The sequence below is a fragment of the Dendrobates tinctorius genome, unplaced genomic scaffold (genome assembly GCF_039654945.1).
Source record: "Dendrobates tinctorius isolate UK_male_01 unplaced genomic scaffold, ASM3965494v1 ptg000032l, whole genome shotgun sequence".
In the NCBI taxonomy this organism is placed as follows: domain Eukaryota; kingdom Metazoa; phylum Chordata; class Amphibia; order Anura; family Dendrobatidae; genus Dendrobates; species Dendrobates tinctorius.
In genome coordinates, this window is record NW_027361700.1 from 26,855,635 (window position 1) to 26,876,569 (window position 20,935).

The following is a 20,935-nucleotide window of genomic DNA, read 5'->3' on the forward strand; positions in this document are numbered from 1 at the left end:
CCTCAACCCAATCGCTATGTCCAGCTATCGCCCAATATCGCTGCTCACATTCACTTCCAAACTCCTGGAGCTGCACGTCCACACTGAACTCTCCTCCAACCTCTCATCTAACTTGCTATTTGACAATCTACAATCCGTATTTCTCCCCCATCACTCCACTGAGAAAGCCCTGACCAGAATTACTAATGACCTACTTACAGCCAAAGCTAACACACAATACTCTATACTCCTCCTTCTAGACTTGTCCTCTGCTTTCGACACAGTTGACCACTGCCTCCTACTACAGATCCTCTCCTCTTTTGGCATCAAAGACCTCACCCTATCCTGGATCTCCTTATACCTTTCCAATCGCACATTCAGCGTCTCCCACACTACCTCCTCATCCTACCCTCTCTCTGTTGGAGTCCCCCCCAACGCTTTGTTCTAGGACCCCTACTTTTCTCCATCTATACACTTGGCCTAGGGCATCTCATAAAGTCCCATGGATTCCAGTACCACCTTTATGCTGATGACACTCAGATCTACCTCTCTGGCCCAGATGTCACCTCTCTGCTGTCCAGAATCCCGGCGTGTCTATCAGCCATATTGTCCTTCTTCTCCTCTCGCTTCCTCAAACTCAATGTGGACAAATCTGAACTCATCATCTTTCCTCCATCTCACAGATCTTCCTTACCTGACCTACGGTATCTATCACAATTAGCAACATCACTCTTTCCCTCGTATCGGAAATCCGCTGCCTCGGAGTAACCTTTGACTCTGCCCTGTCCTTCAAACCATACATCCAAGCTCTTTCCACCTCTTGTCACCTCTGGCTCAAAAATATTTCTAGAATCTGTCCTTTCCTCAACCAACTAAAATGCTTGTGCATGCGCTCATTATCTCCTGCCTCGACTACTGCAACATCCTTTTCTATGGCCTTCCTGCTAACACCCTCGCACCTCTCCAGTCCATCCTTAACTCTGCTCCCCGACTAATTCATCTCTCTCCTCGCTACTCCTCCACTTCTCCCCTCTGCAAATCTCTTTACTGGCTCCCATTCCCTCAGTGTATCCAGTTCAAATTACTAATACTGTCCTACAAGGCCATCTATATCCTGTCTCCTCCATATATCTCTGAACTAATCTCCCAATATCTTCCCTAACTTAATCTCCGGTCCTCCCAAGACCTCCTTCTCTCCTCCACACTTATTCGCTCCACACCCAACCGCCTCCAAGACTTCTCCCGAATATCCCCTATCCTGTGGAATTCTTTGCTCCAACACGTCCGACTATCAACCACATTTGGATTCTTCAGACGGAACCTGAAAACCCACCTCTTCTGGAAAGCTTACAGCCTGCAATGACCCCGCTGCCTCCTCTCCACTACCTAAGCTACCGCCTCACCAACTCCGTAGCTGCTGCAACCCCCCAATCTACTGTCTCCTTCCACACCATCCTGTAGAATGTAAACCCAAAAGGGCAAAGTTATCTGTCCTCTGTATCAGTCTATGATTGTTAGTTTGTTTACTGTAAGTGATATCTGTAATTTCTATGTAACCCCTTCTCATGTACAGCACCATGGAATCAATGGTGCTATATAAATAAATAATAATAATACATAGTAATGGCTGTGCAGGGTCGGCTGCAATGTTTTGCCATTGAAGTGGATATTCTGGAAAAGCTGGATTACAACTAATATGAGCTCTATAACAGAAGTCACATGAATCGCCCAACTTTTACAGAATCCTGAATGGCTTGCTGTTTGTGGTTCCCAACCAGCTTTACTAGCCTGAAAACATTTTTTATATGAAGATAGAATAGTCTTCTCATAATAGAGAGCACTCACAGCCATTTTGATGAAGGAGGTACAAATCTCCTTAAAGAGAAAATGCCTCCTAATGTTTGTCATAGACCTCATTAGATCTCATCCTGTCAGGATCTTCCAGTATTGATGATACAAGGCCATAAACAGAAATTCTGTATTCATTTAACTCTTCATATCAGATGTGACAATTCATAGAACATTTCCTGGAATTCGTCCTAAACTAGTCACTGCAGACTATAGATTTTTACCTAATTCTTGAATTCCATTCAATGAGATCATACCCCAGTAAGCTCAGTTAATGCGTACCTATCACTTAATTTTTTTCACTCCCTTACACATCCTGCAGATCAGTTAATGATCCGAATCCTGAGACAGTGTGTTGGGGCATCATATGGTGCATGGAGTGCTGTGTTGAGGCATCATACGATGTGTTTGGGGGGCATCATACTGTGTGTGGGGGCTGCTGAGGTATCACACCGTATGTGGAGGTATTATGCTGTGTGTGGGGGGTCAGGGGCGTAACAACCACTGTTGCAGAGGTCATGACCGCAACCGGGCTCAAGCGGGTTGGGGCCCTCCAATACCAGCACAAACTTCAACTGGATGTGCGTCCTTGGACGCACATTCAGGTGAACTGTATTGCGGGGCAGAGACCCTTCGGGTCTGTGCGCAGCAATATACGATGCTGGCCAATCAGAGGTCAGCAGCTGATGTTTGCAGTGATGTCATGTGCTCCAGTCTCTTGCTCTCTGAAGTCAGCTGCTTTCTTCAGAAGAGGATGCTGTGTGGCAGGGGAGCGAATGGGAGGTGAGTATAATGGTTTATTTTTTTCTATGAATTAAAGAACAGCGGTAAAACTGGAGACATATACCAGGATATGGAATATATACAGTACATACCAGTGTGGGGCACAGGCAGGATAAGGGACATATATGTACCAGGAAGGGGCCCAAGAGAAGGGACATATATTCCAAGATTTGGCATATATATATACCAGGATGGGGGATATATATACCAGGATGGGGCCCAGACAGGATAAGTGACATATATACAAGGATGGGGGATATCTATACCAGCATGGGGGATATACAGTATATACCAGTATGAGGACCAGGCAGGATAAGGAACATATATACCAGGATGGTGGATATATATACCACTATGGGGCCCAGGCAGAATGGGGGATATATATACCAGGATGGGGGATATACAGTATATACCAGTATGAGGACCAGGCAGGATAAGGAACATATATACCAGGATGGCGGATATATATACCACTATGGGGCCCAGGCAGAATGGGGGATATATATACCAGGATAGGGGGATATATATACCAGGATGGGACCCAGCATAAGAGACATATACAGTATACCAGGATGTGGGATATTTATCAGGATGGGACCATGGATAAGGGACACATCATATATACCAGGATGGGGCCAGGATGAGGGACATATATACCAGGGTGGGGCCAGAATGAGGGATATATATACCAGGATAAAGGGCATATAGGTATGCCAGGATGAGGGACATACATGCCAGGATGAGGATCATATAAAACAGGATGAGGGACATCTATACCAGGATGGAGGGTATATATATACCAGAATGGGGATAGGATAAGGAACATATATTCCAGGATGGAGGACATATATATTCACCAGTATGTGAGGGCCCTGGTCCAAATTTTGCACTGTGGCCCATTGGACTCTAGTTATGCCACTGGAGGTAGTTGATGATCAGGATACATCTATTGTTATTATATGTACTTAAGGCTCAATAACAAGAGCAGTATGATTTATAAACTTTATAAAACGCAGTAAATGATGTGATTTTAATTATCTCCTACTGGTAAGAATACGTAGAATCATATTATGCTCGAGTTGGAAGGAACCTCCATGGCCATTGTGTCCAACCCCCTGCTCAATGCAGGATTCACTAAACCATCTCAGACAGATGTCTGTACATGTTACTATAGGCCCTATCATAACATGTATTACCAGGAACTGCTAGTAAACATATAATTCTGCCCAATATTAAATGAAAAAATTAAATATAAAATAATAATAATAACACTGAGCAAAATTAAGTTTGGCCTGTTGGTTCAGCCAATTACAACAGTCACAGTCTCTCATGTGGCCTTTTGTGAAAATGACTACTGTTGTAGGGAACTCAGAGTCAATAAGGACCTTTTTGCATTATATGTAGATCCCATTCATTGCAGTGTGCACTGTCTAATTTCCCCAATGGTGGCCTTATGGGGTAACTGCACAACTTTCTACCAGGTTCCCTTACAGCTTACCCTTGACTTATGGCTGAAGGACAGCCTGAGATTATCATCAGGGGACCCTTCTAACAAAAATTGACAACCCATTATCAAAGTAGTTACTACCTAATAAATGTGACAAAGGTGTGGGAAACTTTCACCGACATAGGAAACACGGAGACTATAAATTGATTTTTTCTTTCAGACTCCCGATCGATGATTACAATTAGTCAATGGTTTTTACCGTCATTTGCCTTTGGAGGCCTTTTAAAGACAAAGTGAACTTAGTATGATATGGTGGTAACCATTTCTTAAATCAATCCTTAAAGTCACGCAAAGAGTTAAGAAAATCTGTTCGAATACGGTTTTGATGAGTCGAGACTATAGGATACAAGGAAGGGCCAATAGTACGGCAGCCCATCCAGTATACCTTAGGATATAGTATTAATTGGAAGATTGCTGGCAATTCCTTCGATGGCCTTTGCCTAAGTCACATCAACATCCGAATATCAAGGCCTAACGGTCATATGACGGGTAATTGTTCGGAACATGTAATATTTCTTGGTGCTGCCTGGACATACATATACACACACATATATATATATATATATATATTTATCTGCAGTGCTTCTGCACTCCCTCCCCAGCTTCCCCTGCATTGAGGAATGACAGGACCAGGAGAGGCTGAGTCAGTCTCGCAATGACTCCGCATCCCTATCCTGGGAAGTGCCTCCTCGCCGCTCGCCTTGTGTGATGCGGTTACCTGGCTCCTGGCTGGAAGGTCGTCGGCGATGGGACTTCTGCTGACGAGAGCCTCATAGTGTGTCCTGATCTCATTGAGGAGCTGGGACAGCTCCATCCTGTTCCCATCCTCCACCGTAGCAAACTGAATATCATCGATGGGATGTTTTAACTGCTGCACAGCCTGGACTTTCTGCAGTGGGAGAGGGGGAAGAAAGGGAGAGGGAGGGAAGGAGACATGGAGAAAGTCATCAATGAATGAAACACCATCAGCAGCTACAATGGCTGCTCATGGAAGCGTTACATTGAAAAAAATCCATCTAAAAAAGAAAAATCACCAGTAAATATAAGGATATGTTCACACAGTGCTTTTTTTGCATGTTTTTTTCCATCTGAGTGTAGGAAGGAAAAACGCTGCGCACATTATGCATGTTTTTTATTCCATTTTTTTTGTGCTTTTTATGCGTTTTTTTAAGCATTCAATTGAACAGGTCCGAAAAATGCAGCAAAAACATCAAAAGAATTGACATACTGCAGTTTAAAAAAAAAAAAAAAGCACCGCAGCTCAACAAATGCAAGGAAGAAAAATCAGCACTGTGTAAATGAGATTTTAGAAATCTAATTTATTTTGTTGCTACTGTAAAACACTGTGTTTTTTTTCTGTGCAAAAAACAGCAAAAATGCTAAGTGTGAACAAGCTCAAATGCTTGAATCATTCTTCTGGATAAGATGGGTGACAACCACTATGGCTGATTCTGCAGGGATGGCACCCATTGCTGCATTACTGGCAGGTTTAGTGATCAGGATGCACAACGAGCAATAGTCTTTAAAGGAGATGTAATGGTGGCTCTATGTGTTGTCATACAGGTTTCCAGAAAAAGATATTACTATATAACATAACATCATAAGAGCTGGGCAGGGTTTATAGGAGAATTTTTGATATTTCTCATGATATTGTTTTTTGACAGAAATTTTTTTTGCACATTTTTTTTGCAACAATTGTTTGCAAAATGAAAGATTTCTGCATGAAGGCACAAGTGACCGGCACAGCTGCGCTATTCCGGGATAATTAGATAGATGTCCTTTATTGTGTTTAACATAAAAAACAAAGCAGGAGAGCCCCCAGTGGAGCTGCACTGGACGACGTCCATTTCACGCAAAATAAATGCGCTTCTACGGGCATTGCTCAGGTACAGCCATCGCTCAGTACACAGTGAGTGAGAGCTCCAAGCACGCCCTGGCACTCTGAATGACAGAGTGCTCTGCAACGCATTTGGTCAGAGCAAACTGTCAATCAAAATGCTGGGGCGTGCTTACAGCCGATGAAGACAGTGCTGTGAGCAATGGCAGTAGCTGCTCTGGGTACACCTCTATGACTGAAAGCTGGCAGCTCTGAGGAGGTGGTTACAGCTGTGACTCACTATGTATTGAGCAGTGACTGAAGCCGCGCCTCTATGACTGAAAGCTGGAGGCTGCCAGGAGGAATACAGATCAATTCCTCCCTGAAGCTGGGATTCAGTGCTGCAGTCACACAGCTTTTTGGCTTGTGGCATTTAGGCTAATTTTTTACGTCAAATAGAAAAATCGTTGTGATCCTTCACTGTAAAAAAATTGTCATGGTATAGGACAGTGGTCCCCAACCTTTCTGACCTAGAGAGCAACATTCAGCTCTGAGAGAGGGTCGCGAGCCACAACCAGCTCCCTCCCCCCTCACAGTACTGGCAACCACGGGTATAATGATAACCAAAGCTTTTCCACAGACATCCCCCCCGAAGCAGTATAAAAAGATCCAGTGGTCCCCACAATCTCCCCTTCAGTATTCTTCCATCCAGCACTCCCAACACACTGTCACATCCAGCTTCAGGCACCACCTCTTACAGGTAGTATCATCCTTCAGCGTACCATACTTAAATTATATCGAAACCCCTAAGACCAATTTATGTGCATCCAGATCTGCTCTTCTGTGCAGAGCTACTCACAAAGATCACCAAGCAGGCAGACAGTCGCGAGCCACAATTCATGAGATCGCGAGCCACATGTGGCTCCCAAGATACAGGTTGGGGTCCCCTGGTATAGAACATGGTTAATATCCTGCTCTCTCAGGGTTAACTTTTGCTGGCCTCCCTTTGGATCTGGGGTATTTATACTCACTCCAGACTAGGATTCTCTGTCAGCTATACTGTTGCTCTGACTGTGTGACTGACCCCCTGGTGTGCATGTATACTGCATTGCTTGATTGTCTCCCATGTATGACCTGGTCTGTCCGTTCACTCTGTTCTCTGTCTCACATTTTTGGTACTATTGTCTTCTCTGGTTCTGACCTCCTGGCTTGGCTGTTGTTACTCCATTACAGTTTGTCCATATTGTACCGTCTGTTGCCCGTTCTGGTTTACTGATCTCTTGCTGTGTCCAGACTATCCACTCTGTCTAATCCTTTGGTATTGTCGTGCTTTGACCCCGGCCTGATCTGGTTTATGTCCCTGTCTATGCCCCTTGGTAACTTTGTCCCGTAGCTACCCTTCTAGAAGTTTTCCTTCTGCTCCTAGCTCTTGGAGTTTAGGCCACGCCCCCAGCAGTCAGGTGCTTCAGGTGCTATCTGGCCTGAAGCAATCTCTCTCTGCTACTGCTTCCTCTGGGACACCTGTGGCCGGCCACGCCCCCAGCAGTCACGTGCTTCAGGTCCTGTTTGTCTGAAGTACGCATCTTGTTTTACTCCGGACACACGCCCTGGCTCATTTTGCAAGTGCAGTGCGGTGTTCATGACAAAAATAAGTTTAAGAACTAAATATTTGTTAGACAAACCTGTGTATTGAAAAAGAATTTTAAAAATGCTTAATAAAATAAAGAGTTTTTAGTCACAGAAAAGCTAAGTTTGGAACAGTGTAGCAAAACTATACTCTACTTGTGAGTTTAGATAGTCCACATTGACACGTTGAGAATTCGGTCAGTTTTTTACCTCAGTATTTGTGAGCCGAAGCCAGGAGTGGAACAGTCAGAGGAAAAGTATAATAGAAACCCGTCACCACATCTGTATTATCACCCACTCCTGGTTTTGGCTTACAGATACTGAGGTAAAACGCTGATCAAATACTGAATGTGTGAACGTGGCCTAAGAAATATTTTTGGGCCATTTATTTAGTGTGAAATTGTGGGAAATTTTCAGTAATTGCACAACACAATGTGTATTTATTACATTGACATTTAATAGACAAGCTGTGACGTTGAAAATCCACAGCTTGCAGTATGGAGTATATGTCCATAGAGGTCAATGCACAATGTGCTTGTCTGATCTGAACATACATGTGTATGGGGAGTATACCAAATAGCTGTCAGCTAAGCACCCAAACTACATCACATGTGAGTGGCCAGCTTCATGCTACAGTCACACATCCATGTGCCACGGTCTGAGTACAGACTGTGATGCATGGACCGGTCGGGGGTCTCCTGATCTGTACTTGACAACTTCATAGCTGCTTATTCAGGTTAGGAGACCCATGGGCAGTCTGTGCATCGTGGTCCTTACATGGGCCATGACACACAGATGTATGAATGCGGCATTAGTCATTGCTGAAAACATCTAGAAAGAGGGGGCCACATGCAGCCATCGTACACGCTTCTGCCACTGGATGTCCCTGTGAAGTGTGTGTAAATATTGTGTAGCATGTCCATCTTTCTTTTTAAGGCTTTCGTCACACGGATTTTAGTTTCCTTTTTTCCCACAACTTTTTTTTACATCGTTCACACACAAGTTTATATATTATGTATTTTTTCCTACAGAAAAGACTGTAGAAAAAAAATAATTAAAAAGGCCACCCCTTTAGCACACTGTTGGAAAAAGATGCCAAGTATCTCAGATAATTGTGGATAAAGGGCACAGAAAATACACTGTTTGCAGCACAACACTGTGTTGTATTTTTGACAGCCCAAAAATGGCAGAAAAACACTTTAAAATACATGGAATTTTTGCAAATAAATGCTGTGTACAAAACCATCCTTTCGGGCGGCACGGTGGCTCAGTGGTAAGCCAAGGACAACATCTGCAAGGAGTTTGTATGTTCTCCCCGTGTTTGCGTGGGTTTCCTCCGGGTACTCTGGTTTCCTCCCACATTCTAAAGACATACTGATAGGGAATTTAGATTGTGAGCCCCATCGGGGACAGTGATGATAATGTGTGCAAACTGTAAAGCGCTGCGGAACATGTTAGCGCTATCTAAAAATAAAGATTATTATTATTTGGCCACCTTTACACACTTTTTTTATGGTTTTCCGGAGTAGATTGATCACCACTGTTGAACATTTACTGCACATTGATTTTTCTGAGAACTCTGTAATGCTTGATTGTCTCTGAGGAGGCGCTGCAGGGAAATTAATCACTTGCTGGGGGATTCTGTCACACGTGTTATATCTCATCGCTATCACAAGCTGTGATCCACTTATTCTGGAGGACAACCCTTTAAAGTAAATAAGAGTATGCAGCACCATGTCTTGCAAGTCGGTGAGATCACGGCCATGACATGTACTGTAGCAGCTAATGATGATACCATATATTTTACAAGCTGCTGGCACGTTGTTCAACACTTGCTACAACTCGCCCATACGTGGATCTTTCCCCTAGGGAAATGCAGCTCGATACTCCCTGAACGTATAATTATAACTGAAAACTGTTTTTTTTTAGTTAATCTCCTTCCTCTTTACTGTGGGAACATGGAAAATAATTAACCAAAATACCCTTGTAAATCTGCATTTGCATATAAATACTGGAGAAGTAATCCATAGATTATATACTGTGTGCGTAGTGAGCACCGACACTGGTAGAGCACACACTCACAAAGAGATATAATCAAAAAGGGGAGAAGTATCAAAACTGGCACAAGGGAAAAGCCACTCCCTGATGCTCTAAAGACCCACATATGTATTACGTAAGTGTTGGCCGAATGCTCGCCTAGGCTGACGCCATCTTTCCCATCTCCCCACTCCTCGCCCAATCGCAGAAAAACTCAGCTTTGTTCCTGTGTTCTCGATGGGGAGAGCAGATTAAAGCCCCCTTTAAACAGTATATACACACTAGATGGATAGTAGGGTCGACAGCTATCTCCCTCTACTCTACCACATACAGAATCACTCAGGTGGGCCGAGCGATCCGGCGTTCCCTATGAGTGAGCCACAGCTAGCCTCATCTGGTAGTGGCTTCTCTCCAGGGAGAACAAAAAGATCAGCTGTTGGAAATCCAACGTGCCACATCCTTCTCTTCCCCCCCCCCCGACAACAATTGTTGGAGCAGAGTTAGGAGACCCTCATGCACATTAGACTGCTAGCTAATCTACGCGTTTGGCTATCTTTAGTCCAATGTGTATGGGGGCTTTAAGACGTTGACAGCAATGGTTTATCTGCCCCAGAACAAGATTCCAACAACCCTATCTATCCTCCCACAATATCATCAGTTTGGGTTAGAGTCAGGGTGCCCTCGTACATAGTAGATGGTCTGCCATTCCCTCTGTTGTAGTCAGGTTTGTCAAAGTTTGATCTGATGTGTATGGGTTCTTTTTGAACTGATGACAATAATAAACAGTTCTTTATTAGCGCATCTGGGCAGAGGTTGTTCTTACAATGATTATCCACCTTTCGGGGCACTTTTTTTGCGAGATTGCACGTATTTTGGGATAAAAATGATTTTTGCAATTGGGTTTTACTAAAAATGTTTGCACAGTTCGTTGTCTTCAGCCTCCATGTTGTACTGTTTATTGCTGGCTGAAGAATAAGTTAACTGAGATTCCATCAGTCGGACCGCTATGATTGTCTGACAGAGAGTTTGAGACATACTGATATTTTACATCATCTACAGCTACTTATTACCACACAATACAGCCACAGGCCAACACCTTACAGAAATTTATAATGTAGCGCTGCTCCAACACTAGGGGGGAGCTATTTCTCATACCTCTTGGTGATGTGAAGTAAAGTCTTGTATTTCTTTTTCCTTGTCTTTAATTATCATTTTCAAAGCCGAGATGTCCTGTGTAAATTCATTCCCCAATGTTTTCAGGACTTGATTTTTCTCTATAATCTGCTCCTTTGTAGAAGCCTCTCTGAAAAAGCTGTAAAAAGACATTACATGTCTGTAACCCTCACAAATTGGAGTTTGGTGAGAGTTGCTTAACTTTACAGCTTGCTTTTCAAATGCTTTAAAAAATAGAGAGAAGAGTTAATAGATTATTTTTATCAATTAACTAAATGCAAAGTGAATGAACACAAATGAAATCTAAATCAACTCAATATTTTGTGTGATTGTCCTTTGTTGTCAAAACAGCTTCAAGGCATCAATTCTTCTAGGTGCACTTGTGCAAAGTCTGTGAAGGAACTTGTCATCAAGGTAGTCCCAAACATCTAGGAGAACTAACCACAGATCTTCTGTGGATGTAGACTTGTGCAGATCCTTCAGTCTCTGGATGTAATCACAAACAGACTTGTAATGTTATGATCAGGGCTTTGTGGGGACCATATCATCACTACCAGGACTCCTTGTTCTTCTTTACCCTGAATGTAGTTCTTAATGACTTTGGATGTATGTTTGGGGTAGTTGTCCTGCTGAAGAATACAATTAGAACTAATAAGATGCCTCCCTGATATTGCATGATGGATAAATATCTGCAGCACTAAGTTTCCTTGGCTGACATTTGTGTCTTCGGTGTTGAACATTTCTAGGTGCCCTCAAAGCTGAGAAATACAGGCAGATAATTTTCTATTATATAATACCATCAGCGAGGCGTCTGATTGGCTCCAAAAGTATTCTGCAATAGGTCGACATTCCTTACAATACAGCCAAAGTCATTAAGAACTTTTTTCAGTGTAACGAAGAACAATGAGTCCTGGAAGTGATGATATGGCCCATACAGAGTCCTGATCTCAGCATCATCGAGTCTGGGAGGGATTTCAAGAAGAGATGGAAGGATTTTCTCTACCAGGACTAATAACCCTGTTTAAATTTCAGTGTACATAACTATTCACCCCCTAAAGTCAGTACTTTGTAGAGCCTCCTTTTGCAACAATTACATCTGCAAGTCGCTTTTGATAAGTCTCTATGAGCTTTCCGCATCTTCAAGGCAAAACTGCTCCACCTCCTGCAAGTTAGATGGTTTTGTCGTGCAATACAGGGATAACCACTAGAGGGTGAGGAAGGGAGGTAACAGGAGGTCACCTCAAGCGAAGACCTGTAGAGCTGAGCAAACTCCGCTAGTGGGCAATAGAGAGGTCGTACAAGCCAAGTCAGCAACAGCCAGGAATGCAGAGTCAGAGGGGAAGGCAGGAGCAAGGTCTGAAGAAGCCAGAGGTCAAAAAGCTGGTTGGGAGTGCGGTAACCAGTGGACGAGACAAAAGCACAGGCAGAAACACGTTAAAGATCAGAGCCAGACAGAACAATCTAAAACAGGAACGGAAGAAGGATGGGCAGGTCAGAAATCAAGCTGGGTCATACACTGAGGGGAACAGTCACACAGAAAATGCTAAGTCAAAGGTTGGGAACGGGGGAAATACAAATACAGGCAGACAGGTAGCAAAGGACACAGTCAGGGTACGCTAGGTCAGCTGCTCTCACCGAAGATGTGAACAGTTGCCAGCCACAGTGCAGGGAAATAGCTACCCATACACCAGAGAGAGGCAGAGAAGGTTAACCCCCTCCTGACCAGGTCGGGAAGGAGATAGCAAACCCCGACCTGGATCATTACAGTACCCTCCTGTCAACGGGGGGCCACCAGACCCCCAGGTTTCCCAGGATATCTGGCATGAAAGGCCCGGACCAACTGATGCGCATGGACTGATCGCGCCGGAACACATGACCGGTCCTCAGGAACGTAACCCTTCCACTGAACAAGATATTGAAAAGAACAACGGACCATCCGAGAGTCCACAATTCGTTCCAACTCATACTCATCTTGGCCACCCACCGAGACCGCTGGCGGGGAAGATGGAGACCCCTCAAAAGAAGACCCCAACGGTTTCAAAAGGGCTATATGGAATACGTTGGGGATCTGTAAAGACGGTGGAAGACTCAAAAGGAAAGGCACAGGATTGACCACTTCCATAACCTCATAAGGACCAATGAACTTAGGCCCCAATTTAGCAGAAGGAACCTTAAGTCTAATATTCCTGGTAGATAACCAAATCTTATCCCCTACCTGGAATACAGGCCCCATAGACTGTCTTTTATATTTGCCCTGAGCCTCCCCAGTATTCTTCTGGACCTCCTTCCAGACCTCCCCCAACCGCCGGATAGCCAAATCGGCCCAGGACACCCCGAATCTAATCGAGAAAATTCCCCAAAATGAGGGTGAAAACCATAACTGCAGAGAAACGGGAAGATGTTGGGAAAAAATGCCTGGTAAGGCCTGTTTCACACTTCCGTTTTTGTGTCCGCCAAACGGATCCGTTTCCGTTTTTTTGACGGAAACTGATGCAAACGGATCCGTTTTTTTAAAAACGGATCCGTTTTTTTGACGGATCCGCGGTAACCGTAATGGAAGTCTATGGGACAAAAAAAACGGATCCTGCAAAAAATGGCGGATCCGTTTTTTTTACGGAAAACAACGGATTTTGACGGATTTGAAAAAACGGAAGTGTGAAACAGGCCTTAGGATAATGGCGCAAGCATTCAGTTAAGTAGCAAACTGGCACTGCAAACAGGGCTGTGGAGTCTGTAAGCCAAACCTCCAACTCTTCAATTTCCCTGACTCCACAGCACTGCCTCACTCCTGAGCATGTACATAAAGTGCAGCACAGATTCATCTCAACTAAAAGCCAAGATTCTTAGATCAGGAACAGAAGAGATATTTATAGGACATTTCATAACTTTCCCAAATTCTTATCAAAACATTTACGGCACATTCTGCATTGTATTACTGTAACGATTTATTATATATTTTAGTAGTCGGTCCATTTTAACATCAACATTGAAACATCACTGGAATCAGAGTCTCTGCCCCTACATCATCTCTGCTTTCAGATGTGCTAGCAAAAACCTGGTGACAGATTCCCCCTATGGTCATGCCATTGTATAGCAATGACTATAAGTCATGTAAATGTTTTTCATTACATTGCACAGCACTTAGATAGGTGCCACTCGTATTTTATTGTAGATTAATGTTTATGCATTTGCAAAAATGTACAATTTTTTTAATTATTTTAGGAAACATAATAGCTTACCTGTGTTTAAGCTGAGCGAGCACCATATTATAATTGTCAATTTCCAAAGAGGTGTTTGCATTTTCTGCCATCAGTTTAGAGATCTGTTGGTAGAACATAACATTATGATGTTGCATACGGCTCTCATTTATCATATTGATTTACAGTATATGATCATAATTAATATTTCTGTATTTTGACCTCTTTTAGTGCCTTGTGTGTATATAGGGACGTACAATGGAGCCTAAATATCACAATTTTTCAAGTGATGCTGTCATGCATTGTTTCATGTACTTGGCTGGATTATGATTCTGGATTAATTAATACGATACTGACTTAAAGCTCAAACTTGCCCCATTTAGGGCGGCTGCCCCTGGCTTTTGTCCAGGCCTCGAGGAGTTGAAATAGTTAATGAGATGGGGAATAAGAATAGGTGCATATTTCTTGTAGCAGCTGTCTGAGAAGCCGCCTGTACCTGTTTTTTTGTTTCATTTTAATTGGCGGATAGCTGTTTCTAGTTTGGTGAGAGATATGGCCTGATTTAGGAGACTATTCAAGGAGTGATTGAGGACTGGGAGAGAAATAGAGTTACAGGGGTGGTCAGAAGGCAAATTAATTTTGCTAACTCCACATTTATTTAGTCACATAAACTAAGCTATTTTCTAATATACTTGTTTTAGAAATTCCCAACAGTTCCCTAACTGCACTGTCTAACTGCTTTTGTATTTTTTTTCTATTTCCTTTCTGTTGAAGCTTCGTTTGAATATGCCAGTGCTTGCTGGGATGCTCAAAGTGTCATCAGGAGGCAGAGGCCGCAGTCACTGTCACAGCCCCTGCCCCCTCCCTGAAACAAAGCATCATCAGGGGGCTGAGGCTGCAGTCACTGTCATGGCCCCTGCCCCCTCTCTGAAACAAAGCGTCATCAGGGGGCTGAGGCTGCAGTCACTGTCACAGCCCCTGCCCCCTCCCTGAAACAAAGCGTCATCAGGGGGCTGAGGCTGCAGTCACTGTCACAGCACCTGCCCCCTCCCTAAAAACAAAGCGTCATCAGATCAGGGGGCTGACGCTGCAGTCACTGTCATGGCCACTGCCCACCTCCCTGAAGCAAAGCGTCATCAGGGAGCTGAGGCTGCAGTCACTGTCACAGCCCCTGCCCCCTCACTGAAACAAAGCTTCATCAGGGGGATGAGGCTGCAGTCACTGTCACGGCCCCTGCCCCCTCTCTGAAACAAAGCGTCATCAGGGGGCTAAGGCTGCAGTCACTGTCATGGCCAATGCCCCCTCCCTGAAACAAAGCGTCATCAGGGGGCTGAGGCTGCAGTCACTGTCACAGCCCCTGTCCCCTCCCTGAAACCAAGTGTCATCAGGGGGCTGAGGCTGCAGTCACTGTCACAGCCCCTGTCCCCTCCCTGAAACCAAGTGTCATCAGGAGGCTGAGGCTGTAGTCACTGTCACAGCCCATTTCTTCCCTGAAACAAAGTGTCATCAGGGGGCGTAGGCTGCAATCACTGTCACAGCCCCTGCCCCTCCCTGAAACCAAACATCATCAGGGGGCAGAGGCTGCAGTCACTGTCCCAGCCCCTGCCCCCTCCCTGAAATGAAGCGTTATCAATGATGCTCATTTCAGGGGCTGTGCTGTCCCTGCTCTGCCTCTGCGGTGTCTCTGTGCACGGCATCCGCTTGGTTATCTTAGGATTAGTAATAGGCTGGAGTCAAACACAACATATAAAAATATGGACCGTATTTTACAGTCGTAATACGTAGAAATGTTCCCTGAACAGTGATCCGTATGTCATCCGTTGTCAAGGTGTGGCTCCATTTTTTGCGCATGTAAGCATCCGTATGACATCCGTTGGGCATCCGTATGCTGAGATTTTGTCGCAGTCTTGTAAAATGGACATATAATGGAGCCCAATGACAGGTTAAAACCCAAACGAAAGAATAGATATATACCCATAGAATACAAATACATGTCATTGAGACACATCTATATATATAATCATCTTATCATGTCTGTCTGTCTGTAACCGAAATCCCGCGGCGCTGATCGGTCGCGGCCGCCAGGCGACCAATCAGCGGGAGGCGCAGTCAGGCGCAGCGCTCAATCGGGCACAGCGCATCTGTAAAAAATAGAATTAAAATAAAAAAAGGTTATACTCACCTTCCGACGGCGTCCGATCTCCTTTCCATGTGCCCGGCCTCGCAGTTGCAGTAATGCCTTGCACCTTACACCGGAGATGACGTCACTCTTGCGAGAGGGCGACGTCATCATCGGTGTTTCACGCAAAGCATTACTGGGACCGCGAGGCCGGGCGCGTTGAGTGGAGATCACAGACCGTCGGAAGGGGAGTATATAACTATTTTTTATTTTAACAGAGACCATGCATACCAGGAAAGGGGGGTGAGGGTGACCAATGACCATACATACCAGCAAATGGGGGTGAGGGTGACCATGCATACCAGGATAGGGGAGTGAGGGGGACCATGCATACCAGGAAAGGGGGGTGAAGGGACCATGCATACCAGGAAAGGGGGGTGATGGGACCATGTATACCAGGAAAGAGGGAAGGAGGGGGACCATGCATTCCAGCAAAGTGGGGTGAGGGTGACCATGCATACCAGGAAAGGCGGGGTGAGAGGACCATGCATACCACAAAAGGGGGGTGAGAGGACCATGCATATCAGGATTGGGGGGTGAGGGGACCATGCATACCAGGATAGGGGGGGAGGGGTTCCATGCATATCAGGATTGGGGGGTGAGAGGACCATGCATATCAGGATTTGGGGTGCATTATTGCATTATTATTAAAACTTCATAAATAAACTGCATACATATTCTAGAATACCCGATGCATTAGAATCGGGCTACCATCTAGTATATATTTATATTTCATAGAGTTCTACATAGCAGAATAGCCGCTAAATCAATTGTCGGCTTCTGTAAAATCAATACAAAACCCGACATGAAATGACACATGGTTTACATACAGTGAACCATTTCATTTCATTTAGTTTATCATATGTCATTGACTAATAATTAGATTAGGGTTTGTTTGTAGTGGTTTACAGCGGGCTGGTCGCATTAGCACCGGTCCCGTTGTAAACCTTTTAACCCCTTCTGATGGATTGCACCAGGGGACCTGACTGACCAGCGGAGAGGTAGGTATATTGTTGCTTTTTTGTTTTTTTTGTTACAGGTCCATGGTTTATTTATGGATTATCAGAGTAATAAAATTGGTCAAAAACTTGGTGTCGTTATTTCATTAAAAGAATTTTTAATTCATGTCTGTGTTTTTTTTAACTCTTTACTAGTCTAGGGTTAATAATGGAGAGGCGTCTTATTGACACCTCTCCATTATTAATTGGATTAATCTCACCTTCCAATAGCAAGGTGACATTAACCCATTATTATTAACCCATTAGCCACCGCTACAGGGCAATGGGAATAGAGAGGCTAAGTGCCAGAAAAGGCGCATCTTATAGATGCGCCTTTTCTGGGGTGTCTGGGTGCAGATATTTGTAGCCAGGGGGGACAAAAACAATGGTCCCTCTCAAGGCTATTAATATTTGCCCTCACTCACTGGCTTTCCCTCTCTGGTTGCGATATTACAGCGGGAACCAACACATTTTTTTTCAACGAATTAACCCCTTAATACACACAAACCCTTATCTGATTATTAGTCAAAGACATATAAAAAACTAAATGAAATGGTTTACTGTATGTAAACCATGTGTCATTTCATGTCTGGTTTTGTATTGATTTTACAGAAGCCGGCAATTGATTTAGCGGCTATTCTGCTATGTAGAACTCTATGAAATATAAATATATATATGACATGTGTATATATATATATACTAGCTGAAGAGCCCGGCGCTGCCCGGGCATAGTAACTAACTGTGGTTAGTTATAACAAATGATAATTATCCTCAATAGTCAGAACCTCCCACTCCCGTCTCCAAGACTTTACACGTGCCGCGCCAATTCTTTGGAATGCACTTCCCAGGTCAATACGATTAGTCCCCAATCCCCACAATTTTAAGCGTGTCCTGAAAACGCATTTATTCAGACTGGCCTATCGCCTCAACACATTAACCTAACCTATCCCTGTGTGGCAGAGCCAAAAGTTTTACCATAACCAGGTTCCCAGCATCATGTTCCCACATGCTTTATGCATCCATTAGCCCTCTGTGTCTGTACTGTTACACACTTAACATTATGGCTGGTCCATACAATCAGAGCAACTGTTACCACCCACCTTTCGTGTCTACCTCTTTCCTCATAGACTGTAAGCTTGCGAGCAGGGCCCTCACTCCTCTTGTTATTTGTTATAATCTACTGTATGTGATTATTGTTATGCTGTAATGTCTATTGTCTGTACAAATCCCCTCTGAAATGTAAAGTGCTGCGGAATATGTCGGCGCTATAAAAATAAAATTTATTATTATTATTATTATCCTCCATCCCATAGTCCTGTGTCCATATACCCATCATACATATCCACCATCCCATAGGCCCATGCCCATATACCCATCAAACATATCCTCCATCCCATAGTCGAGTGCCCATATACCCATCACACATCCTCCATCCCATAGTCCCATCCCCATATTCTCTATCCCATAGTCCCATGCCCATATACCCATCATACATATTCGCCATCCCATAGTCGAGTGCCCATATACCCATCACACATCCTTCATCTCATAGTCCCATGCCCATATACCCATCATACATATCCGCCATCCCATAGTCCCGTGCCCATATACCCATCACACATATCCGCCATCCCATAGTCCTGTGCCCATATACCCGTCACACATATCCTCCATCCCATAGTCCAGTGCCCATATAACCATCACACATCCTCCATCCCATAGTCCCGTGCCCATATGCCCATTATGACATCATCATCACCATGGCAACCGTTATGACTAGTGTTGAGCATTCCGATACCGCAAGTATCGGGTATCGGCCGATACTTGCTGTATCGGAATTCCGATACCGACTTCCGATATTTTTTCAATATCGGAATTCGGCATCGGAATCGGAAGTTCCAAGTTGATTGACGGCCTGACGTCATCATGATGCGCGGTGTGTGCGCATCATGATGCGCCGTCATTTCGGGCCTTCCGGGGGTCTCTGCCGGCCTGCCGGGGGGCTGTGTGGACTGCCCGGGGTCGGTACCGGCCTGCCGGGGGGCTGTGCCGGCCTGCCGGTGGTCTGTGCACCCTGTGGGGGTCTGTACCGGCCTGCCGGGGGGCTGTGCCGGCCTGCCGGTGGTCTGTGCACCCTGTGGGGGTCTGTACCGGCCTGCCGGGGGGCTGTGCCGGCCTGCCGGGGGGCTGTGCTGATGTCCGGGGGTCTGTGCAATCATCGTCCGATGGGACTACAAGTCCCATCTGGCGATGCCTGCTACCATGACAGTGATTGACACATTAGCCAATGATGGGACAGTAGTAGTCCCATCATCCGGCTAATGTGTTAAATGTTAAAAAAAATAAAAAAAAAAATACTACATACATACTACATACATACTACATGCTACATACATACTACATATATACTACATGCATGCTACATACATACTACATGCTACATACATACTACATATATACTACATGCATGCTACATACATACTACATGCTACATACATACTACATATATACTACATACATACTACATACATGCTACATACATGCTACATACATACTGCATGCTACATACATACTACATACATACTACATACATACTACATGCATGCTACATACATACTACATACATACATACTACATGCATGCTACATACATACTACATGCATGCTACATGCATGCTACATACATACTACATGCTACATACATACCACATACATACTACATACATACTACATACATACTACATGCTACATACATACTACATATATACTACATGCATGCTACATACATACTACATGCATGCTACATGCATGCTACATACATACTACATGCTACATACATACCACATACATACTACATACATACTACATGCTACATACATACTACATATATACTACATGCATGCTACATACATACTACATGCATGCTACATGCATACTACATGCTACATACATACCACATACATACTACATACATACTACATACATACTACATGCTACATACATACTACATATATACTACATGCATGCTACATACATACTACATGCATGCTACATGCATGCTACATACATACTACATGCTACATACATACCACATACATACTACATACATACTACATACATACTACATGCTACATACATACTACATATATACTACATACATACTACATACATACTACATGCATGCTACATGCACACTACATGCTACATACATACCACATACATACTACATACATACTACATACATACTACATGCTACATACATACTACATATATACTACATGCATGCTACATACGTACTACATGCTACATACATACCACATACATACTACATACATGCTACATACTACATACATACTACATACATACTACATACATACTACATGCATGCTACATACATACTACATACATACTACATGCATGCTACATACATACTACATGCATGCTACATGCATGCTACATACATAGTACATGCTACATACATACCACATACATACTACATACATACTACATACATGCTACATGCTACATACATACTACATATATACTACATGCATGCTACATACATACTACATATATACTACATGCATGCTACATACATACTGCATGCTACATGCATGCTACATACATACTACATACATACTACATGCTACATACATACCACATATATACTACATACATACAATACATTCATACAATACATACATAGACATACAGTACATATAACATAGAGTAACATACTTACCAATACTTGTCACATTGTTCCCCGAAGCCATTGTCTTTTCCGGAATAAATA

The 20,935-nt window shown here is 43.8% G+C and overlaps 1 protein-coding gene across 4 annotated transcripts in view; it reads right to left on the reverse strand.

The window, feature by feature from the left end:
* Positions 1-20,935, reverse strand: part of KRT222 (keratin 222) — a 116,166-nt gene that overhangs the window by 48,284 nt on the left and 46,947 nt on the right. For all 4 annotated transcript variants that reach the window (XM_073572652.1, XM_073572651.1, XM_073572650.1 and 1 more), the window contains 3 exons: positions 14,009-14,091; positions 10,752-10,908; positions 4,836-5,006 (listed from right to left, as the gene is read on the reverse strand). In XM_073572652.1, coding sequence (XP_073428753.1) covers positions 4,836-5,006; positions 10,752-10,908; positions 14,009-14,091 — 411 coding nt within the window. The remainder of the gene's footprint in view (positions 1-4,835; positions 5,007-10,751; positions 10,909-14,008; positions 14,092-20,935) is intronic.